The sequence below is a fragment of the Oryx dammah genome, unplaced genomic scaffold (assembly GCF_014754425.2).
Source record: "Oryx dammah isolate SB20612 unplaced genomic scaffold, SCBI_Odam_1.1 HiC_scaffold_27, whole genome shotgun sequence".
Lineage (NCBI taxonomy): Eukaryota > Metazoa > Chordata > Mammalia > Artiodactyla > Bovidae > Oryx > Oryx dammah.
Window position 1 is genome coordinate 39,011,155 of NW_024070211.1, and position 25,481 is coordinate 39,036,635.

The window sequence follows — 25,481 nt, forward strand, 5'->3', positions numbered from 1 at the left end:
GGGTCACAAAGAGTCAGACACGACTGAGCGACTGAACTGAACTGAACTGATAGCTAGATTCAAACCTATCATTTTATTTGATGTTATTTAGATGTATGCAATGCTGCTATTTCTGATCAGAATCAGGAAAACAAAAAGGAGTGTTGAGTCTATGTTACTTAATATTCTTTTCATTGTTCATTAATATTTCTGTAGCTCCTGCATGCTTAGTCACTCAGTAGTGTCTGATTCTTTCCAACCCTTTGTACTGTAGCCAGCCAGGCTCCTCTGTCCTTTGGGATTTTTCAGGCAAGAACACAGGAGTGGGTTGCCATTTCCTCCTCCAGGGGATCTTCCCTACCTAGGGATCAAACCTGTGTCTCTTGTGTTTCCTGCCTTGCAGGCAGATTCTTAATCCACGAAGCCATCGTGCCGGCTACCACTCTGCCCTAAGACCTCCACAGGGAGGGAGACCAAGATCGCCATCCCCACTGAGGCTCATCCCATCATTTATCAGTCTTAAATTACTGGGACACGACTCTTTCCTTTGAGCTAAGACCAGATAATACTTACCAAAGTCTCAGTGGTACAGCCTGCAAAGCTCTGGAGAAGTCGTTGCCAGTGCCATGGCACACAGTGATTTCTCGGCCTCAGAGGAAATTTCCTATTTCTTCTCCCATTAAAGGGCTCTCAAATTCAGCATGCCCAACACTGAACAAACCAACTTCACTGAATAGTACTTCGGCCTGCCTTCTACACTCTAGATACGGTACAGGTTTCCCCCTCACTATCCAAAAGTAGAATGTTTTTATAAGCCGAAGTGGTGTTAAACAAGGAAGTATGTTCCCTGGTGCCAGAAGCCAGCATGGGGAACCACACCCGTGGCAAAGGTCACGAGGAAGGGGCCTGACGTGCAAAGGCGGGATCAGGCCTCGTGAGGCTCCCATGGAACTTCTTGAGCATCTACCCCCTAACCAGAAATCTGTCTGTCTTATCATTTTGTGCCTTTCACCAACTCTCCTGACATTAACAGGGGGCTATCCCCGACCAACTTTCTCTGGAAAAGGTTAACTTAGAGCTCCAGTTAATAGTCTCCTGCATATAAAAGGAGTGTCTCAGCTCAAACCCCTCTGATGGCTCTCTGACTTGCCTGACAGGTGTCCCCGGACTTTTACAACTATGCATGTGATTGTTTACAGCCCCCCAACTGTGAGAGGCACGGGAAGCCTAAAACATAGAGCCTTTCAAAGAGTTAAAAGCTATTAGAATAGTGCTGGTGTAAGATTTCACTGGTGAGCCAATGCTTGCTGCCAAGTTCCCATATCTCTTATCCACTGTGCACCTGGGAGTGCATTAGTTAACATAGTTGGAATGTAAGAAAAACAAGTGTAGCCTTGAAATTAACCACATCAGATCTTTGAGCTAATTGGTTCTTTCTTGTAACTCACTGCACCTTTACTCTGTGAGAAATGTAACTCTGTTTGGCATTTTCTGAGGCTGACATAGTTTAGAAATATAAAGAAAAAACACTTTGAGGGAAAATAAGTTTTCTGGTTGAGCAGCCTTTATCAAAAGAGGGTCATAAAATGTTCACAGGCCTCCAAGGCCAGAAGATAATGTACACAACATCATTTGTGGGAAAGTTTTGCAGAAAAAATCCTGATTTCGATAAGGGCAAAACTGCTGGAATGTTTGGGCTGACTCTATGACCTTGCATCTTTCATTTCCCTCTATGTACAAGTTGAGGTATAAAAGTCCCTTTTGAAAATAAAAGTAATGGGCCTCGCTCACCGAAGAAACTTGGTCACCCCGTGTTTTTCTTTTTTTCTCTCTTTCTCTCTCCCTCTCTCTCCCTCTCTTTTTCAGGCTGATCCCTTGGAACACAGAGGCTCTCTGCGTTCACTTTCCTGCCTGGGCTTCTAAGACTTTATTAGCTTTCTGTGTAAACCAAGGAATATCAGCCTCTTTCTCTCCTCTATTTTCTTATCTGCAACATTCTTTCTTTCTCTCTCTCTCTCTAAATCACTCTTCGCTGACGCCGTCACACTTTGGATACCCTGGATCCAAGCCGGGGCAGGACCCCGGCACTCTTGGACATATCTTACTAAGGGATGCATGAAATAAATTGCAATAAAACACAGATGCTTGCATCCAGTTCAAAGCTGGCAACTTGATGCTGAGATGCTGAGTGTAATTCCCTGGGAAGTAGCGTGACAGTCCCACTCTCACTGCTCAGGGTATATGCTGCCTCTGGCTACAAAACAAAGCCTGAATGCTATTTTTGCTTTTCACCTTTTTTCATAAAAGTGAAAATTCTCTTCAAATTTCTTTAATTAATACTAGATATATTTATGGGCTTCACGGGTGGCTCAGCTGGTAAAGAATCTGCCTGCGATGCAGGAGAACCTGGTTCAATTCCTGGGTCAGGAAGATCCCCTAGAGAAGGGATAGGCTACCCATTCCAGTATTCTTGGGCTTCTCTGGTGGCTCAGATGGTAAAGAATCTGCCTGCAATGCAGGAGACCTGGGTTTGATCCCTGGGTTGGGAAGATCCCCTGGAGAAGGGAACAGCTACCCACTCCAGTATTCTTGCCTGGAAAATCCCCATAAACAGAGGAGCCTGAGAGAAAGATTCAGACAGGACTGAGTGACTAAGCACAGCACACAGCACAGCACAGATATATATAGATGAGCCAAAGGATCCTGGTGTGTGATTTCTGTTATATGTCAACTTGTATTTAAAAATTTAATGGAAATTAGACTATAGTGTTTATACTGATTTCTTATATTTATTCCTAACTTGCTAAAATGAGATTTTTAAAAAGATTTTTCTTTTCAAATGGTTTTGTATTTATAGAAATGTTGCAAAAATAAGTACACAGAGTTCCAGTACACCCCTTACCTCACATTGGGTTTCCCTCTTTGTTAACACTTTTTATTACCATTGTACACTTGTCAAACCTCAGGCACTAACACTGCCACATTTACTATTAACAAAACTCCAAACTTTGTTTGGATTTTACCAGTTTTGACATTAATCTCTTCTTTCTGTTCCATGATCCCATTCAGGGTTGACACCTTGCATTTAGTTGTCCTGTCTCTCTGTCCCCTCTGATTGTGACAGTTTCTTCAGTCTGTTCTCTTTTCCTGACCTTGACAGTCTTGAGAAGTACTAGCCAAATATGCTGTAAAACATCCCCAACCGGGGTTTGTCTGTTTTCTCATGACTAAATTGAGGCAAAATGAAAATTTTCAGGGAAATAGCACTTGTTTAAGGGGTCCTACTTTAAGGAGTCCTTTTCTTAGTGTGTGAAAATAGCCTGTGAAAATTTTCTTGGTTTACTCTGCCCATAGTCAGACCCCAAAACAAGATCCAGTAAGATTAAATCATATGTTGCCATTTTTTATTCTAAAGAATTGTTGAAGCATTCTTTTCACATTACAGTGATTTTGAAAATGTTAGATGTTCTGGTCACCAGTTGGGATGGAATTGGGAGTGCCTCCACTGCCTCTCAATTAACCTGAATTGGGGGTGCCTGACTCTTGCCTGCTCGAGTTGGCATTTTTCTAAGGCACTGATCTCTTTTGCCAGGCTCTGAGGAGGTCAAAATCAGACTTTGGAAAAGACTTTGGTCATTAGGAATCTGCTGTATGTGCTAAAATGGTGAAAAGAAAATGTTACACAAACTCAGCTTCATTTACCAAATGTTTTCCTATTTAGCCACTTTAATCATTAACCAAACGAGCCACATAAGCTCCCCAAATGAAATGTGCTTTAAGAAGAGATTAAGGGTGTAAGTGGGGGTTGAATTTAAATATTAACATCATTAAATTAAGAGTCAGTGAGAGACAAGGACGTTTATCATTTTGCTTGGTTCCGCACCAATTATAAATTCTTCCATTGCTCTGAGTGACTTTTCAGTTCAGATCAGTTCAGTCGAACACTCTTGTCCAACTCTTTGCGACCCCATGGACTCCACTATGCCGGCTTCCCTGTCCATCACAACTCCCGCAGCGTACTCGAACTCATGTCCATCGAGTCAGTGATGCCATCCAACCATCTTGTCCTCTGTCATCCCCTCCTCCTCCCACCTTTAATCTTGCCCAGCATCAGAGTCTTTTCAAATGAATCAGTTCTTCACATCAGTTGGCCAAAATATTGGAGTTTCACCTTCAGCATCAGTCCTTCCAATGAATATTCAGGACTGATTTCCTTTAGAATGGACTGGTTGGATCTCCTTGCAGTCCAAGGGACTCTCAAGAGTCTTCTCCAACACTGCAGTTCAAAAGCATCAGTTCTTCAGTGCTCAGCTTCCTTTATAGTCCAACTCTCACATCCATACATGACTACTGGAAAAACCATGTCTTTGACTAAATGGACCTTTGTTGGCAAAGTAATGTCTCTATTTTTTAATATTCTGTCTAGGTTGGTCATCATTTTTCTTCCAAAGAACAAGTGTCTTTTAATTTCATGGCTGCAGTCATCATCTTCAGTGATTTTGGAGCCCAAAAAAATAAAGTCTCTCACTGTTTCCATTGTTTCCCCATCTATTTGCCCTGAAGTGATGGGACCAGATACCATGATCTTAGTTTTCTGAATGCTGAGTTTTAAGCCAGCTTTTTCACTCTCCTCTTTCACTTTCATCAAGAGGCTCTTCAATGTTTCTTTGCTTTCTGCCATAAGGGTGGTGTCATCTGCATATCTGAGGTTATTGATATTTCTCCCAGCAATCTTGATTCCAGCTTGTGCTTCATCCAGCCCAGCATTTCTCATTATGTACTCTTCATATAAGTTAAATAAGCAGGGTGACAATATACAGCCTTGATGTACTCCTTTCCCATTTTGGAATCAGTCTGTTGTTCTATGTCCAGTTCTAACTATTGCTTCTTGACCTGCATACAGATTTCTCAGGAGGCAGGTAAGGTGATCTGGTATAACCATCTCTTTCAGAATTTTCCACAGTTTATTGTGATCCACACAGTCAAAGTCTTTGGCATAGTCAATAAAGCAGAAGTAGATGTTTTTCTGGAACTCTCTTGCTTTTTCAATGACCCAGTGGATGTTGGCAATTTGATCTCTGGTTCCTCTGCCTTTTCTAAATCTAGCTTGATCTGGAAGTTCATGGTTCATGTCCTGTTGAAGCCTAGCTGGAAAATTCTAAGCATTACTTTACTAGCATGTGAGATGAGTGCAATTGTGCAATAGTTTGAACATTCTTTGGCATTGCCTTTCTTTGGGATTGGAATGAAAACTGACCATTTCCAATCCTGTGGCCACTGCTGAGTTTTCCAAATTTGTTAGCATATTGAGTGCAACACTTTCACAGCATCATCCCTTAGGATTTGAAATAGCTCAACTGGAATTCCATCACGTCTACCAGCTTTGTTCGTAGTGATGCTTCCTAAGGCCCACTTGGCTTCACATTCCAGGATATCTGGCTCTAGGTGAGTGATCACACCATCGTGATTATCTTGGTCATGAAGATCTTTTTTGTACAGTTCTTCTATGTATTCTTGCCTCCTTTTCTTAATATCTTCATCTTCTGTTAGGTCCCTACTATTTCTGTCTTTTATTGAGCCCACCTTTGCATGAAATGTTCCCTTGGTATCTCTGATTTTCTTGAAGAGATTTCTAGTCTTTCCCATTCTATTGTTTTACTCTATTTCTTTGCACTTCACTAAGGAAGGCTTTCTTATCTCTCCTTGCTATTCTTTGGAACTCGGCATTCAAATGGATATATCTTTCCTTTTCTCCTTTGCCTTTCATGTCTTTTCTTTTCTCAGCTATTCTAAGGCCTCCTCTGACAACCATTTTATCAGTGAAAAAATGGAAACCCCACATAAAGGTTGTCTTTAAGTGCTGTAAAGATGAGTAATCTAAAGGCAAAGTTGTTCAAAGCCATTTCTGCAACAAGAGATAGGCAAACTTTCCACAGTCTCCTAAGGCACCCTAAGAACAGGATTTAGAGGTTATCAGGACATTTTACCTGTATACACAGAATAACAACTCTTACATAATGGCTTGGAAATCTATGTGTCAAATAGAAAAGTAATGTTCCCCATGTTTAAAAATACTTTGTTCAGAAATGAAATCCATCATGGGATGCAGATTCTCCTCTACGTATTTACTGAAACTACATTACCTCTAATAGATGTAAGTCATTGATGTTGCACTTAATACTTTATAATACTACTACTTTATAATAAGAGCACCTATTATTTCTCCAGGATAGAAGAATTCGAAAGAAAACACAATTTGCGGACTTCCTCTGTTAGAAAACTGTGATTTCATTTGTAAAATAAGTAACTAAGAACCAGATCATATGAAAAGATTGGTGCACTGCATGTTAACTAGTAAAGAATGACCAGATTCCTTAGGAGTCAGTGCTTTTAAAGAAACTCATCCATGTTTGTGCCTTTAATTATATGATCTTTTCTTTTTTTATCCCCCTTACTATTCATAATGAAAACATGACCACATTTACTATACATCAAATAAAAATGTTAACAAAATACTCCTTTACATACTCACTGTCAGTAAAGTATGTGTACATTCTTAAAAAAAAAAAAAAGAATGGGATTTAGATCTTTACAAACATGAGTTACATATTTTGGGTGAAATTTTAAAAAGAGCATAAACTGAAAAGTTATTTTTCATTTTGACAGTCATGATATATTGGTTAATAAAAATGCTTGGGGCTTCCCTGGTGGCTCAGTAGTAGAGAATCCACCTGCCAATGCAGAAGACATTGGTTTGAACCCTGGTCCAAGAATATCCCACATGCCTTGGAGCAACTAAGCCCGTGTACCACAACCATTGAGCCTGTGCTCTAGAGAGCTGCAACTACTGAGCCCATGTGCTGCAATTACTGACGATGCTGTGAAAGTGCTGCACTCAATATGCCAGCAAATTTGGAAAACTCAGCAGTGGCCACAGGACTGGAAAAGGTCAGTTTTCATTCCAATCCCAAAGAAAGGAAATGCCAAAGAATGCTCAAACTACCGCACAACTGCACTCATCACACGCTAGTAAAGTAATGCTCAAAATTCTCCAAGCCAGGCTTCAGCAATACGTGAACCGTGAACTTCCAGATGTTCAAGCTGGTTTTAGAAAAGGCAGAGGAACCAGAGATCAAATTTCCAACATCTAGTGGGTCATCGAAAAAGCAAGAGAGTTCCAGAAAAACATCTATTTCTGCTTTATTGACTATGCCAAAGCCTTTGACTGTGTGGATCACAATAAACTGTGGAAAATTCTGAAAGAGATGGGAATACCAGACCACCTGACCTGCCTCCTGAGAAACCTATATGCAGGTCAGGAAGCAACAGTTAGAACTGGACATGGGACAACAGACTGGTTCCAAAACTTCTACGCAGAGTACATCATAAGAAACACTGGACTGGATGAAGCACAAGCTGGAATCAAGATTGCTGGGAGAAATATCAGTAACCTCAGATATGCAGATGACACCACCCTTATGGCAGAAAGTGAAGAGGAACTAAAGAGCCTCTTGATGAAAGTAAAAGAGGAGAGTGAAAAAGTTGGCTTAAAGCTAAACATTCAGAAAACTACGATCATGGCATCTGGTCCCATCACTTCATGGGAAAAAGATGGGGAAACAGTGGAAACAGTGTCAGACTTTATTTTGGGGGGCTCCAAAATCACTGCAGATGGTGACTGCAGCCATGAAATTAAAAGACGCTTACTTCTTGGAAGAAAAGTTATGACCAACCTAGAATGCATATTGAAAAGCAAAGACATTACTTTGCCAACAAAGGTCTGTCTAGTCAAGGTCTCATTTTTCCAGTGGTCATGTATGGATGTGAGAGTTGGACTGTGAAGAAAGCTGAGCACTGAAGAATTGATGCTAAAGCTGAAACTCCAGTACTTTGACCACCTCATGCGAAGAGTTGACTCATTGGAAAAGACTCTGATGCTGGGAGGGATTGGGGGCAGGAGGAAAAGGGGACGACAGAGGATGAGATGGCTGGATGGCATCACCGACTCAACGGACGTGAGTTTGAGTGAACTCCGGGAGAAGGTGATGGACAGGGAGGCCTGGCATGCTGCAATTCATGGTGTCGCAAATAGTCGGACACAACTGAGCGACTGAACTGAACTGAACTGAACTGAAGCACCCTGGAGTCCATGCTCTGCAACAAGAGAAGCCACCACAATGAGAAGCCCATGTTGCACAACTGGAGAGTAGCCCCTGCTCTTCGCAACTAGAGAAAAGCCCATGCAGCAATGAATTCCCAGAACAGCCAAAAATAAAATTAAATAAGTAAATAAGTACATTTTTTAAATGCTTTTATCAAAAACTATTGTCATATTATTTCTTTTTTTACATATCCTTGATTATTGGTAACTCTACCATCAAAATAGTTGGAATTATTAATAATTATTTTTTATTTCCTCATTGACTTGGCATACCACTAGGCTCTTGATAAAGAAAATTTAAAAGGGTCATATGGGTGCAAGAACAATCAAGAATTTTAGAGCTAAAGTGAACTGGGTTCAAATCTTGGCTAAGCCACTGTGATTTTGAGCAAATTGTTTTACTTCTGATTATCATGACATTTTTGAGATGGTGATAACTACATCATAGTGTGTAATGAAGACTATTTGACAAAATATACTGAAAATACCAAGCTTAGTACCTAAAACAAAGCCAATGTATATATATAATTCTTTGTATATGTTATTTCTAAACTGACCATCCATTTAGAATTGAACCTCCTGGGAGAAATTGCTTCTCTGTCTCAGGGAGAAGGTTCAAGAGTGGAGGACACAGACAAAGCAGGCTGAAATCCAACTCATGGGCCAAAATACTTAATAACTAGAAAAGATGAGAATGTCTTTTAATAAACTCAACCATATAAATATTTATATTTATAAAAATAACTGCTGGTAAGAAAGTGAGTTCTAATGACTATATGACCCAAGAAAATCTATAGATTCAATGCAATCCCTATCAAATTACCAATGGCATTTTTCACAGAACTGGAACAAAAAAACTTTAAATTTGTATAGAGACACAAAAGACCCCAAATAGACAAAACAATCTTGAGAAAGAACAGAACTGGAGGAATCATAATCCCTGACTTCAGACTATACTATAAAGCTATAATAAAACAGTATAGAACTGATAAAAAACAGACACATAGATCAATGGAATATGATAGTAATCCAAGAAATAAACCCACATACTTATGGTTAATTAATCCATGACAAGACAAGAATACACGATAGAGAAAAGATAGTCTCTTTAATAAGTGGTGCTAGGAAGACTGGACAGCTACACATAAAAGAATGAAATTAGAACATTCTCTAACACTATTATAAAAATAAACTCAAAATGGATTAAAGACTTAAATGTGAAACCAGATAATATTAAACTCCTAGAGGAAGGCATAGGCAGGACACTCTTTGACAAAAATCACAGCAATTTTTTTTTTTCTTTTGATCCTTCTCCTAGAGCAATAGAAAGAAAAACAAAAATAAACAAATTGGACCTAAACAAACATAAAAGCTTTTGCACAGCACAGACAACCATAGCAAAAAGACAACCTACAGAATGGGGAAAAGTATTTGTGAAGGATTTGACCAACAAGGGATTAATTTCTAAAATATGCAAATAGCTCAGACAGCTCAGTATCAGAAAATAAATAAACAATCAATCAAAAAAAATGGGCAGAGGACCTAAACCAACATTTCTCCAAAGAAGATATGCAGATGGTCAACAGGGACAGAAAAAGATGCTTAAAGTCAGTAGATCTGGGTCTGAAACCATGTTCTCTCAATCACTAGTTGTGTGACTTTGGGCAAGTCAATCTACTTCCATGAGTCACAGTCATTTGTAAAAAGCAGGGCAGCAATAAGATTTACTCCATAAACTTTGTGGTGAGGATTAAATAGGTTAATGTGTGTAAAAACCTAGCAGGATATGTGTACCCAACATGCACACAATAAATATTTCACTGCTACAACATACTGACTTGTCAAGCTCAGTGAAGTTCTGGGGCTACATGCTGATCTCTGTAGGTTTGAAGAAAGGACATTTGACTGATTCCTATAAACAAAGTTAGATGCTAAGAGAACATAAGTGACTCAAAATGTATTTTTAAAACAAACTTTAATTTATCCCACATGCCATTTGGAATACAGTAATAGAACAAAGAAAAAATAATAAATTCAGTGTGACCATGACTATAAATGATTACAAACAAAATCTGTTTGCAGACATAAGCTCACTGACCAAGAAAACCTTGTGTTAAGGTTTACAAGAGAATGAAGACTTGAGATTTGGCTGGTCACAGAGGGGACATTCAAAAGGAGGAATATGTGCAATATTCTTTTTTGAATAATTTCTGTTTTTCCTAGAATGAAACAAGTTTCTCACACATTTATTATTTTAACAAAATCCAGACAACTTATCTTCCAGTGTGTACTTGTTCTGCGATCTTTAATCTTTCAATGTACATTTTTAGACCCTAATTGTTCCTATGCACAGACAAAATGAATGGAATGATAGAAGTCCCTTAAAGTGGAAAAGACAATACTGATTTGTTTAAAGGCAAATGTCACATACCAAATGATCTTTATCATATTTACAGTGATATTTACAAGAGAAAACTAGAACCAAGCAACTGAAATGTTTCTCTACCCAAAAAGAGCAGAAGAATGAACATCACAGAGCAAGTACTGCATATCAATTCAGAAAAGAATTTGATGCCAAAATAAGGTAATAAACTGCTCCACTGAGTTTCCTTTTGTGGCTTTAGTATTTACAGGAGTCAATTCTTGGCGCCCGAAAATGGGCTGTGAACACCGGAGCCCTGACTGCTCACAGGCCTAGCTCCTTTGACAAAACGAGATGAACCAGCTCTTCAAAGACACAGATATGGATTCACAGAGCATCCTCGGTTTCTCCTTTGCTTCCTTCCAGGCCTGTGTTAAATTCTAATGGCCTGGAAGACTCCTCCATTAGAATCTCATCTCCCTGCCTCCCGCCACTTTCCTTGGTCTCTTCATGGATCAACTGTGGTAGGCAGTCCTGCTCCGAGTTACTCCAGACGTAGCCAGGTAAAGTCACGTGGCTGTCGGGCTGTCGGCTGGCTTGTTTGGCTGCTTTGCCTGAGATGAGCACCACGCGGGTGCTGGCCGCCATCTGCGACTGACTGCTGGTGCTGTGCGTCAACGTGGTGAGCACGGAGCCGTATCTGTGGCCGCCGCACGGGGGCGTCCTTTTCCAGTCCACGGAGAGATTCCACCGACTCCACAACTTCTTCACCTCAGACTGAACCTAAACGCCACAAGGACCATTTCATGCATCAAAAACCTTCAGAGGCCCTGCAACCTTATTAGATGGATATGTGCCCTGACTTCATTGATAGTAATAATCACTAAATTTCCACTGTATACAAGGGACTTTACATAGACAGTTGACACTTCAACACAGGGATTAGGGGTGCCCACCACCTGTAGCTGAAAAATTCCCTATGAATTCTCAGTTAGCCTATATCTGGAGTTTCACATGGGTGGACTCAACCAACCCCAGATGTGCAGTACTGTAGTGCATATATAGTGAAAATGTATATTTTCAACTGTGTATTCTCTCTCAATCTCTTCCTGAGAGGTGTTATTCCTGGAGATGAGCAAACTGAGGTTTAGAGAGAGGCAAAAAGATTTGTCCAAGGTTAGTGCTTTAATAGAAGTTGAAATGCAGCCAGTATAAATGGTTCATGGGAGAGGAAAAAAAGGGGGTCTGGGCTGGAGGAACAATATGGATACATAGTGCCAGCTGAGGCTGTGGAAGGGCATGGAAGCTGCTTATCTGTAAACGGAACTGTAAACCTATCACTCTGCACAAGCATAACGAAGGAGAGAAACCGGCAGGAGGACTGGACTATGAAAAGTGGGTACTGCAAGGGCATTCTGAGCAGGGTAGGGCTCTTGTTTCCATCCTTGCTGCTGAAGATTCAGTTCTGCTACTGCAACTTTCCAGAAGGGAGCTTTTTGAAAGTTCCACGGGAAGCAGTAGAAACCCAATAAGCTGATGTCACCTAGAAGATTGGTACCATTCTCTCTCTCCAGGCAATTCCTAAATGAACTGAAATTGTCCCATCACCATCAGGTAGTTTTAAAAATGTCACAATGTTCTAATGGGTTATTCCCAGAGAGTTATATTTGATTTTGTTATAGAACTTGAAATTAAATGTAAGTTGAAGCACTGACTGGAATATGATGTTCACTGTCCTTCCAAGTATCAATTTGCATTCCATAAATTGGGTTTCTGACATCAAGGTTTGCAACTGAATTGACATGGAAAAGTGCTGGAAGAGGAAGACCTTGGCTTATTTACATCAATTCTTACTTTCTCAAAATAATTTATGATGAAAATATCTCCTTTCTCCCTGCCCATTCTTTCCTGTAACCCCTGGAGATTCTAAAGAGATTCAGATCATATTGTGATAGCGATTTATATTCAGAGCTGGACCTACAGGAGGTCTGGGGTTCCTTCAAACTTACCTCTCCATTGCAATAGCAGTAGATGATAGACACAAAGAAACCCTGGAAGAGAAAATAGAATGTTTTAATTAATTAATTTTAATTATGAAGATCATAGCACTAAAGCATCTTGTGTCAAAATGCGTATGTTGAAAAACAGGGTTTTTTTAAATGATTCCTCCAGAAAATTATACAAGTTATTCTCTCCTAATATTTCCAAATCCTTAAATATACATGAAATTTGTCTGAGATCTTTCCTTGGTGTCAAATTAACCAAATAAATAGATAAAATACTTCAGGATACATGAATAACTGATTTTTATCATGTTAATTTCATGTTTGCCATTCAGAATCACAGAACATCCCCTACCTGGTAAGTGAAATTTATACACTGTGAATGTTGACAACTATAGGCATAGGGTATATTATAGTGAAAACACAAACTTTTTTTTCCCACTCATTCAAAAATATTTGTTGACTTTACACACTGTGAAATGCTCAGTGTTACAGAGATAAACAATTTAATCAAGACAGATAAGGTCCCTGTTCTCTTACAGCTTATATTCTGGAAGAGAATACAGATGAATAAAATATAAACAAATAGCCACAGGAGAAAAATGTAAAATGATGAGATAAAGACTATTCAGGCAAAGTAAGTGGTGTTGGAAGAGAAGAGTGGAGAAGATCTATCAGAGGGGCAACTCGATGAAGACCTCTCTGAGAGGGTAACATTTAAGCTGATTTGAGTGAGAAGAAGCCAGGCCATATGAGTATTAGAGGGAAGAGCATTTCAGGCAGAGAAAACAGCAAGTACAGCCCCTGAGGCAGAAGTGAACCTGAGGAACGGAAACTGTGGGTGAGCCAGTGTGGCTCAGACCTAGTGGGCAGCATGGAACATGGTGTGAGGTGAGGCCACAGCTGGGCAGGGTCCCTGCACCGTAGGGCTGTGCACACAAGGAAACAGTGTTTGGATTTCATTCTGACTGCAATGAGAAGCCTCTGGATATGTTCAGCTGATAAGTGACATGGTCAGATTTATCTTTAAGAGTCTTCAGACTATTCTATGAAGACTAGGTTGAAGGCAGGAGGTGGCAGCAAATGAGTAGCAGGAAGAAGAGTTAGGAGGTGTGTGTAGCCGTCCATGTGAGGGACGATAGTATCGTGCTTTCTGCTGAGATCAAATGTATGGAAGCAACCGCTTCCTCTTTCTTGTCTCCCCTTCCCTTTTTTCCTCTCACCTGCCTATCCTGTCTTTTGTTTTCACTGATTTCCATACACACACACAGATTCCTGCTCCAACGGTGTCATATATATTACAGCAATATGCTTTCTTGTCTCACAGCCCAGGCTCCTGCTGTGGTAAGAGGTTAACCTGACCTCCGCAGGATAGAAAAGTAAGGGTGCCAGAAAATAGCACCTTTCCTGGCCCTTGGGAGACAGGTGGGTGGTGCATGAAAGTCAGAGAAGAGGCAGAGACACGAGCTTGCAATTTGGCAGCATCGGAGGGGGGTTGGAGGAGCGGGGCTGGAGAGGAGGGCAAAATATAGGAATCACATTACTAGATGGCACTCTCTACCTGAAAGGAGTTGAAAAAGAGCTCACAGTGCATCCGAATCTCCCACCCCAGCCCCGCAAAGGAATGGGGCAGACACACGAACACGATGTAATGCACACCAAAGACCAGCACCAGCACCAGTGTGGATTTGGCGAGTTTCCTGGAAGAGAACAGCAAGTCTTTTAATTAGTCAATATAGAGTGCCCTTCTGTAGACATTGGAGAAGGAAATGACACTCCACTCCAGTATTCTGGCCTGGAGAATTCCATGGGCTGGATAGTCCATGGGTCGCAAAGAGTTGAACACGACTTAGCAACTTCACTTCACTTTTCTGTAGACATGTGCATGTTAAGTTGCTTCAGTCATGTCCAACTCTTTGAGACTCTATGGGCTGTAGCCAGCCAGGCTCCTCTCCTCGGGATTCTCCAAGAAAGAGTACTGGAGTGGGTTGCCATTTCCTCCTCCAGGGGATATTCCTGACCCAGGGATCGAACCCACATTTCCTGCATTGCAGGAGGATTCTTTACCACTGAGAGCTGGGGAAGCCCTCTGTAGACACAGCTTTCTGGAAAAAAATAAAGCCTAGCAGGACTAACAGGGACTGATTTCCCCATCTCTGACCCACTGCTGCTCCTGCTGCTGCTGCTGCTGCTGCTAAGTCGTTTCAGTTGTGTCTGACTCTGTGCGACCCCATAGACGGCAGCCCACCAGGCTCCCCTGTCCCTGGGATTCTCCAGGCAAGAACACTGGAGTGGCTTGCCATTTCCTTCTGCAATGCGTGAAAGTGAAGTTGCTCTGTCGTGTCCGACTCTTTGCAACCCCACGAACTGCACCCACCAGGCTCCTTCATCCATAGGATTTCCCAGGCAAGAGTACTGGAGTGGGGTGCCATCACCTTCTCCGCTCTGACCCACTACTTCTGCTCATTTTTCCCTGCCTTCCTCTTCTTCCTGTTATTTCTATTCTAAATCAGGCAGTTTATTCTCACTTCCAGTGATTACTATCCCCTGAAAGAAGTGGAAGTTGATCAGTTAGGTCTGATTCTTTGCAACTGTGGACTGTAGTCTGCCAGGTTCCTCTGTCCATGGAATTCTCCAGGCAAGAATACTGGAGTGGGTTGCCATTTCCTTCTTCAGAGGGTCTTCCTGACCCAGGGACTGAACCCAGTTCTCCTGCTTTGTAGGCAAATTTCTTTACCATTTGAGCCACCAGAGAAAACCACAATTATCCCCTAAGTCTTTCTAATCTCATTTCTACTCTTTTTGCTTAAGGATACTATTTTCATGAAATTGCAAAATGCCTTTTTTTTCTGTCCTAAATCTTCAGCTTCAACATTTGAGATGTAAGAAGTGGCTCTTTCTCTAAGAAATATACCTCTTTCTCTAAGAATCATTTAATACCCCAGTAATCTCAAAGTAAAGTCAATCCTAAAGGAAATCAGTCCTGAATATTCATTGGAAGGACTGATGCTGAAGCTGAAGCTCCAATAATTTGGCCACCTGATGGGAAGAACTGACTCACTAGAAGAAACCCTGATGCTGGGAAAGATTGAAGGCAGGAGGGGAAGGGGATGGCAGAGGATGAGATGGTTGGATGGCATCACCGACTCAGTGGACATAAGTCTGAGTAAGTTCTGGGGAGTTAGAGATGGACAGGGAAGCCTGGCATGCTGCAGTCCCTGGGGTCACAAAGAGTCAGACACAACTGAACGACTGAACTAAAAAAATCTCAAAGGATTGTAACCTTCCTTCCCTCACTGGTCTTTCCTGCAGTGTTTTTCCTTCTTTTCTTTTTTGTCCTTCCTTCCTTCTTTCCTTTCTTTCTTTCCCTACTTACTTATTTTTTTCTTTTTGGAAGTAAGCTGACTACTCTATCTAGTTTCAAAGATAATCCACTCTTTGTTCTCACCAGAGTTTTTCAAGTCTCTTGGGCAACTTTCTACTGAAAGTATAATTTCACATCATTCAGAAATAAAGGAAATAGTAGCTTTTATTCAGAACTAGAGAAATAAGCATCTTTCAAACACAAGTGTACTTTTTCATTTTATGAAGATTGAAAGGCTTTTTCATTTCATGAAGATTGAAAGGCTACTTACATTTTTCCATTTCTATCATCCTTTGACCTTTGTCTTCACCAGTGGGATGTGACATGAGACAAGCTTTACTAGTATAGCATGGACCCTTTACTGTAAATGCTTAGGCACAATTTATAGTACCACCACTTCCAACCATACTGAAAATAACTGGAGCTAGCAGCTGACCACTCGTTCACACTGTGTGTCCTATTCTAGACCTCGATCCATCTGTACCTGTAGTCTTTTCTGCCTGACAGTAAATGCTTCCTACATGGTATAGGGGAATGTTTGTGAGTGAAGATGGAAATGTTTGTGAGTGAAGATGGAAATCTGATGGAAATGATTTCTTCCTTTCTGTGTCTGAGATAGCATTTCATGACAACGTGAGGCAGAAAGAAATAGATTCTTGTTCGGGGATTGCAGAAACTAATCCACATGCTCCTGACTAGTGGGTGTATATGTTCAGTTGCTTAAAAGCCACTTCCCAAATGACTTAGAACCTCTGAAATGATCATTGGGAGAAACAGACATAGTCTTAAAATAGTTTGATAATGATTATAAATACTAATGATTATAAATACTTAGGATATTCCTGGTGGCTCAGACAGTAAAAAATCTGCCTGCAATGTGGGAAACCTAAGTTTGATCCCCGGGTCAGGAAGAACTCCTGGAGAAGGAAATGGCAACCCTCTCCAGTACTCTTGCCTGAAGAATCCCATGGACAGAGTAGCCTGGTGAGCTATAGTCCAAGGAATCACAAAGAGTTGGACACAACTGAGTGACTAACACTTTCATATTCATGCTGCTGCTAAGTCACTTCAGTCATGTCCGACTGTGTGCCACCCCAGAGACGGCAGCCCACCAGGCTCCCCTGTCCCTGGGATTCTCCAGGCAAGAACACTGGAGTGGGTTGCCATTTCCTTCTCCAATGCATGAAAGTGAAAAGTGAAAAGTGAATAAATACTTAATTTGTCCTTTTTTCCAACAAAGACTGAATAATAGACCTCCTTCAATCAGTACATTTGAAAGTTCTTAAAAATCAGTTATTTGGGAGGTGCCAATTTGAAGGGAAGGCTTCTCAGGTGGCACAGTGGTAAAGAATCTGCCTCCTAGTGCAGGAGAGGCAGGAAATGCAAGTTCAATCCCTGGGTCAGGAAGATCCCCTAGAGAAGGATACGGCAACCCACTCCAGTATTCTTGCCTGGGAAAATCCCATGGACAGAGGAGCCTGACGGGCTACAGGCCATGGGGTCGCAGAGTCAGACATGACTGAGCACACAACACACACAGTCTGATGGGCAGACTGGAATCAGTATAGCAAATACACTTTCTTAATTTTTGTTGTGTGTGTGTGCAGTCGCTAAGCCCTGTCTAACTTTTTGTGACCTCCTGGACTGTAGCCCACCAGGCTCCTCTGTCCATGGGATTTCCCAGGCAAGAATACTGGAGTGGGTTGCCATCTCCTCCTTCAGGCGATCTTCTTGACCCAAGGATAGAACCTGCATCTCCTGCTTGGTAGGTGGATTCTTTACCACTGAACCACCAGGTAAGCCCTGGTTACAAAGTTTATTATAAAATCCCAATAGCTAAGAACATATTTTTAAAAACATACTTAGAATTTAAGTACATGGTAAGGTTTGTTGTTATTTATATTTTCCTAAAATATATATACTTTTCTGATAAATAGCACAATTAAACCAAACAAAAATACATGTTCCCAATTTAGTCTCTTAGAGACATTTCAGATCAATTGATACCTGTCCTTTAGTCTAAATAGTAACCAAAATATCTTCTTTTATGGATATCTGTCCTGGAATTACCTGTATTGTTTTCTCGTGTCATGCCCAACCACATTGGTCTCCCAGATTTTAGTAGCCAGAACTCTAACGGTATTCAGAAACAGGATAAAATTCAGCTGAAAAAGAAGATAATATTACAAAGAATTATAACTTAGTCTTCAAGTTGTTTGCAAAATTTACATAAATTGAACTTCTTTGTATTCAAAGACTGAAAATTACTGATTCTGTAAATGTGAATGAGGAAACCTCAGATAAGATATTAGAAAGATAGTGATTCTTGATTTGCCCTTATGATAACACAGAGAAAATTTCAACACTAGAAATCAGAAATACCAGAGGATAATCTGCCAGAATCCATGGGGGACTTCCAGGCCAAAGTTCAGATGAAGTTCTGTGGAAGACTGGTTAAAGTTACATATAAATATAACTGACTGCCTTTTCAAAATGAATTACCCATTTCTGTATCTATTTTAGGGAGAATAACAGGGTTGCTTTGGGGATGCTGTCTCTTCTACGATGTATGAAAAGCACTGGGTGAAGTATATATAAGGTTGGGGGGCGGGGGGGAAAGCCAGGTAAGATGCTGTATAAGATAAGAAAAGGTCCCTGTGTTGGCAGTTAAATTGAGATATGAGCACCACCAGAGACAATCAAGTTCTGGCTTTAAAAAGGAGGGATTGAGGAAAAGATATTGGACATTTTATGTCCAAGGGCCTCAAGGATTAGTGAAGAGGTCCAAGATGAAAAAGAAGAAAAGGTCTCCAGGTCAGGGTTCATAAAGAGGTGGAAGTCCGAACCCCCTGGGTCCCTTCATTCAAGGAGACGTCTATAGTCCAGGAAGTGCTAGTACTCAGGAATAATGGAAATGTGGGTTACCAAGAGTGGGTTTGTGTTAACAGCTCAAAGGGAGGACCTATCAACTCTGCATCCTGGGATAACTTATCCTGCAGAGTCTTCAGTCCTTTCTGGTATTTGGAGAATTTCGGTTATTGGGTGATTTATGTGCCCCATTAACCAATCGAGTTTATCATCCGCATCAGCCCTTACCATTTTTGCCATCCTACCACTGACTACTCCATAGGCAACTCTCACCAATTTCACAGTTTCCCACAAGAATTGGGGGTCTTGAGCCCCATATCCTAGAGAACAAACAGAGCTGTGCTGTGAACTTGTAGAATAAGGATGTCTTCAGGTTAATAAGAGCTACTAAGTATTGAACACTCTCTCTAGTTTAAATGTTCATATAAATATGAGACAGGTATATTTATTATATATAAAGAAACTCTAGCTCAAGAAGGTTAGCTGATTTAACCTAGACTACCCAGCTACCAGCTGGAATTTGAACCAGGTCTGTATGAGTCTGTAATATGGAATTCTTAACCATTATCTTTATTTTTTAATTAAATTGAATTTTTTAATTTATTGAGGTAACATTAGTTTATAACAACACATAAGTCTCATGTATACAACGTTATATTTCAGTTTTGGTATATACTACAGCATGTTTAACTTCAAAAGTCAGTTTCTATCCTTCGCCTTTACCCCTTTCATCCTCCTCACCCTCTTCCTCTCTGGTAAACTCTGTATCTAAGTATTTGTTTTTATTTAGTTTGGTTTGCTCATTTACTTTGTTTGAGGGTTTTTTTTTTTTTTTAATTTTTCTATATCCCACATACAAGTGAAATTATACAATATTTGTCTTTCTCTGTCTGACTTATTTTAGTTGGTGTAATATCCTCAAGGTCCATCTGTATCACAGATGGCAAGGTTTCACCTTTTATAGCTGATTCGTATTCCACTGTGTGCTTGAGTGTGTGTATAGATAAATATAGATATATAAGTATCACATCTTCTATGTCTATTCATCTATCAGTGGGCACTTGGGTTGTTTCCATATCTTGACTACTGTAAAAAAAACTGCTGCTAGGACTATAGCGGTGCATATATCTTTTTGAATTAATGTCTTTGCATTCTTTGAGTAAATAGCCAGAAGTGGAAAAACTGTATTGTATATGATAGTGCTATTCATTTTCTAAGGAATCTCAATACTGTTTCCATAGTAGCTACACCAATTCACATTCTCCACATTCTCTCCAACATTTCTTATTTCTCATTTTTTGATAATAGCCATTCTAGTGGACATGGAATGATACCTCACTGTGGTTTTGATTTGCATTTCCCTAATAATTAGTGACATTGAACATCTTTTTGGTGCTTGTTGATCATCTGTATATCTATTCAGCTCCTCTACCCATTTTTGTTGTTGTTGCTATTTAGTTGGGTAAGTTCTTTATATGTGTTGGATATTAGTCCCATTATTAGAATAATGATATATGATTTATAAATATTTCCCCCATTTGGTAGGCTGTCCTTTTTGCTGCTGATAGCTTTCTTTGTTATGCAGAGGCTTTCTAATTTGATATAGTCCCATTTGCTTATTTTTGCTTTTGTTTCCCTTGCCTGAGGAGACATACCCAGAAAGAAATTGCTAAGATCCATGCCAAAGAGCATACTGCTTATGTTTATTCCTAGGAGTTTACATTTTCAGGTCTTACATCCAAGTCTAATCCACTCTGAGTTGATTTTTGGGTATTGTGTGAGATAGTGGTCCATTTTCATTCTTTTGCAAATGGCAATCCAGTTTTCTCAACACCGTTTTTGAAAAGACTATACTTTCTCCATTGCATGTTCTTTGTTCCTTTGTTGTAAACTGGTTGTCAATATATGCGTAGGTTTATTGCTGGTCTCTCAATTCTGTTCCACTCCACTGTGTCTGATTTTAAGCCAATACTGTTCTGTTTTGACTACTATAGCCATGTAATAATTTTGAAATCAGGGAGAGAGATATTTCCAGCTTTGTTCTTTTCTCTCAGGATATCTTTGGCTATTCAGGGAACTTTTGTGGCTCTATATAAAAATTTTTTAATTTTTAAGTTCTAGTTTTGTGTATAATGTCCTTGGGATTTTGATGGGGATTGCATTGAATATGTATATTTCTTTGGGTAATGTAGACATTTTCACAATATTATTTCTTCCAATCCATCAGCTCAGTCTGTTTTTCCATTTCTTTGTGTAGTCTTCAATTTCTTTCACCCTGTCTTATAGTTTTCAGTGTAGATATTATTCACCTCCTTGGTTAAATTTGTTCCTAGGTATTTTATTCTTTTTGCTACAATTGTAAATGGGATTGCTTTCTTAGTTTTTCTTCTTACTAGTTCATTGTTAGTGTATAGAAATGCAACAATTCAGTATATTTATTTTGCACCCTGAAACTGTACTGAACTTACTAGTTCTAACAGTTCTTTTATGGAGTCATCAGGGGTTTTCATGTATAAAATCATGTCATCGCAAATAGCATTAGTTTGACTTCTTCCTTTTTAATTTGGATGCTTTTTATTTCCATTTCTGGCCTAACTGCTCTAGCTAGGGCTTCCAATACTATGTTTAATAACAGTGGTAAGTGTGGGCAACCTTGTCTTGCTCCTGCTCTTAGAGGGACAGGTTTCAGTTTTTCATTGTTGAGTATGATGTTAGCTGTGATTATCATATATGGTCTTTATTATGTTGAAGTACATTCCTTTGATATCCATTTTATTGAGTTTTTTATCATTGGTGGACATTGAATCTTATCAATTACTTTTTATGCATCTATTGAGATGGACAGGGAGGCCTGGCGTGCTGCAGTCCATGGGGTTGCAAAGAGTTAGACACGACTGAGCGACTGAACTGAATTGAGATGATCACATGATTTTTATCTTTCATTTTTTTAATGTGGTATATCATGATAGATTTGCAGTCATTGAACCATCCTTGAATCCCTGGAATGAATATCACTTTATATAATGTATGCTGCTTTTAATATGTTATTGTATTAAGTTTGCTAATATTTTGTTGAGGGTTTTTGCCATATTTTATTGGGCTTCATTTGTTCTTCTTTTCTAGTTCATTTAGGTGTAAAGTTAGGTTGTTAGAGTGTTTGAGATTTTTCTTGTTTGAGATATGCCTGTATTGCTACAGACTTCCCTCTTTAGTACTACCTTTGCTACATCACATGGATTTTGGTATGTTGTATTTTCATTTTCATTTATCTTAACTTTTTTTTCATTTCTACTTTGCTTTCTTCTTTGTTGCTGTTCTTCAGTTGACTGGTCATGTTCAACTCTTTGCGACCTCATGGACAGCAGCACAGCAGGCTTCCCTGTCCAACACCAACTCCTGGAGCTTGCTTAAACTCATGTCCATCGAGTCAGTGATGCCATCCAACCATCTCATCGTCTGTCTTCCCCTTCTCCTGCCTTCAAGTTCCCCAGCATCAGAATCTTTTCTAATGAGTCAGCTCTTTGCATCAGGTGGCCAAAGTACTGGAGCTTCTGCTTCAGCATCAGTCTTTCCAGCGAATATTCAGGATTGATTTCCTTTAGGATTGATAGGTTGGATCGCCGTGCAGTCCAAGGGACTATCAAGGGTCTTCTCCAACACTATAGTACAAAAGCATAAATTCTTTGGCTCTCAGCCTTCCTTATAGTCCAACTCTCACATCCATACATGACTACTGGAAAAACCATAGCTTTGACTATATGGACCTTTGTAAGCAAAGTAGTGTGTCTGCTTTTCAATATGCTGTCTAAGTTTGTCATAGTTTTTCTTCCAAGGAGCAAGTGTCTTTTAATTTCATGGCTCCAGTCACCATCTGCAATAATTTTGGAGCCCAAGAAAATAAAATCACTGTTTCCATTGTTTCCCTAACTATTTGCCATGAAATAATGGGACCAGATGCCATGATCTTCATTTTTTGAATGTTGAGTTTTAAGCCAGCCTTTTCACTCTCCTCTTTCACTTTCATCAAGAGGCTCTTTAGTTCCTCTTCACTTTCTGCCTTAAGGGTGGTGTCATCTGCATATCTGAGGTTATTGATATTTCTCCCAGCAGTCTTGATTCCAGCTTGTGCTTTATCCAACCTGGCATTTTGCATGTTGTACTCTGCATATAAGTTAAATAAGTAGGATGACAACATAAAGCCTTGACGTACTCCTTTCCCAATTTGGAACCAGTCCGTTTTTCCATGTCTGGTTTTAACTGTTGCTTCTTGACCTGCATACAGGTTTCTCAGGAGGCAGGTCAGGTGGTCTGGTATTCCCATCTCTTGAAGAATTTTCCACAATTTTTTGTGATCCACAGAGTCAAAGTATTTAGTGTAGTCGATGAAGCAGAAGTAGATGTTTTTCTGGACTTCTCCTGCTTTTTCATTTATCCAACAGATGTTGGCAATTTGATCTTTGGTTTTTCTGCCTTTTCTAAATCCAGCTTGAACATCTAGAAGTTCTCAGTACACATACCACTGAGGCCTAGCTTGGCGAATTTTGAGCGTTACTTTGCTAGCATGTGAAATTAATGCAATTGTGCTGTAGTTTGAACATTCTTCGGCATTGCTCTTCTTCAGGATTGGAATGAAAATTGACCCTTTCCAGTCCTGTGGCCACTGCTGAGTTTTCCAAATTTGTTGGCAAATTGAGAGCAACACAGCATCATTTTTAGGATTTGAAATCACTCAGCTGGAATTCCATCACTTCCACTAGTTTTGTTCATAGATATGCTTCCTAAGGCCTTTCTTGACTTCACACTCCATGATGTCTGTCTCTACATGAGTGATCACACCGTCGTGGTTATCTGCGTCATTAAGATCTTTTTTGTAGAGATATTCTTTGTATTCTTGCCACCTCTTCTTAATATCTTCTTTGACCCAACAGTTATTCAGTAGCATGTTTTTTAGTCTCAAAATGTTTATTTTTTTCAGCTTTCTTCTTGTAGTTGATCTCTAGTTTCATACCAAAGGAGTTTCCCTTGTGGCTCAAGAGGGTAGAGAATCTGCCTGCCGTGCAGAAGACCTGGGTTCGATCCCTGGATAGGGAAGAGCCCCTGGAGAAAAGAACCACAACCCACTCCATTATTCCTGCTTGGAAAATCCCATGAGCAGAGGAACCTGGTTGGCTATAGTCCATAGAGTCACAAAAAGTTGGCACGAATGAGCAACTAACACTTTCATTTTTCATGCCAAAGAGATTGATAAACTGTTTATGTTTCATGTCTGTGCTCTAGATTTATGTTTTCTGGTCACCATAAGTGTTCTCTTAGCTTCATTGACTAATATACCCCATTCCTTCCTCAGATTTGGGAAATTCTCAGCTATTATTTTTTAAATATAAACTTTCTTCTCCCTTCTTCCATTCTTCTCCTGCTGGGATACCAGTAACATAATTCTTTCCTTCCTAACAGTTCTTATAGAATGTCTTCTATTTTTAAGATCTTAATTCTCTTTTCCCTTCTATCATTTCTAGATTTTTCCAATACAGAATTGTAAAGGAAAATAAAAAATAAATTAAAAAAAATAATAAAAATATGATAAAATGTTAAAAAAAAAAAAAGATTTTTATCTTCAAACTCACTAGCTCTCTCTTCCATATCAGCTGCTGTATTTCCAATACCTTCTTCATCTCATTTAGAGTCCTTCAGGTCCAGAATTTCACTTTGGTTCTTTTTCAGAGTTCCATTCTCCTTGGTAAAATATTCCTTCTGTTCATCAGTTTTATTTCTGAGCTTACTTAACTGTCTTTCTGTATTTTCTTATAGCTTGTTGAGTTTCTTCATGACAACTATTTTGAATTCTCTATCAGTAAAATCACAATATTCTGTGACTTTAAGTTTGGTTTGGGGGGATCTGTCATTTGTTTTTTGTGATACATTGTTACCATGGTTCTTCATGGCTCTTGATGAGTTGTTCTTCTGCCAGCACATTTGAAGTAGCGAACACTCTTCTTTAGGTAAAGTTTTTTTTGTTGTTGTTGTTTTTAAAACTTGATTCTAAGGATTCAATGGATTAGTAATTAGTAGAGGCCTCACAAGCTTCTGGTCTCTTACCTGAGCTTCTTCTGGTTATATTTGAGAATCAGCCTTTTCTACCTTCCTTCAGCTCTATCAGAGGTGTCACGCATGTCACTGCTTGTGCCCTTGGGGTTATTAGTGCCTTGTTGCTGCTGGCATTGTTACCTCGGACATTAGGGTGGTGGTCACTTCTGCTAGGCCCAGGGTCTCAGTCTCTATTATCCCTGGGGACAGGGGTGACAGGGAGCCAGGGTCACAGCCCCTTTGCCATGGCCAGGGTTGTCAGGGACTACCATTGTGGGTAGGGGCAAATGGAAGAGCCAGAGTAATCGGTATGTCCAAAACTGGAGGGACAGGGTCATAGGCCCACTGCCACTACTGCCTGGATCCCTGTGGCAAGGGGCACCCCTTTGACAGGGAGGCTGGAGTCATATGTTCTGCTCCCCCTGATGCTGCCAGGCTCTCTGGGGCTGCAGGCTCAGCTACCATGGCTGGGGTTCCAGGATCACAGGCACCACCTCTGCTGTTCTCCTGGTTCTGCCTCCTCCGTGTGTTCCAGTCCACCTACCTTTGCAAAGGTGCTAAGTCACTTCAGCCATGTCCAACTCTTCATGACCCCATGGACTATAGCCCACCAGGCTCCTCTGTCCATGGGATTTCCCAGTGAAGAATACTGGAGCTGGT

General features: G+C 40.1%; 1 protein-coding gene across 1 annotated transcript in view; it reads right to left on the reverse strand.

Moving 5' to 3' along the window:
- Positions 1–9,837: 9,837 nt before the first annotated feature.
- Positions 9,838–25,481, reverse strand: part of PTH2R (parathyroid hormone 2 receptor) — an 88,907-nt gene continuing 73,263 nt past the window's right edge. Inside the window, exons 10-13 of the mRNA XM_040228655.1 lie at positions 17,940–18,034; positions 14,067–14,205; positions 12,512–12,553; positions 9,838–11,285 (exon numbers count right to left, since the gene is read on the reverse strand). Coding sequence (XP_040084589.1) covers positions 10,890–11,285; positions 12,512–12,553; positions 14,067–14,205; positions 17,940–18,034 — 672 coding nt within the window. The 3' untranslated portion in view covers positions 9,838–10,889. The remainder of the gene's footprint in view (positions 11,286–12,511; positions 12,554–14,066; positions 14,206–17,939; positions 18,035–25,481) is intronic.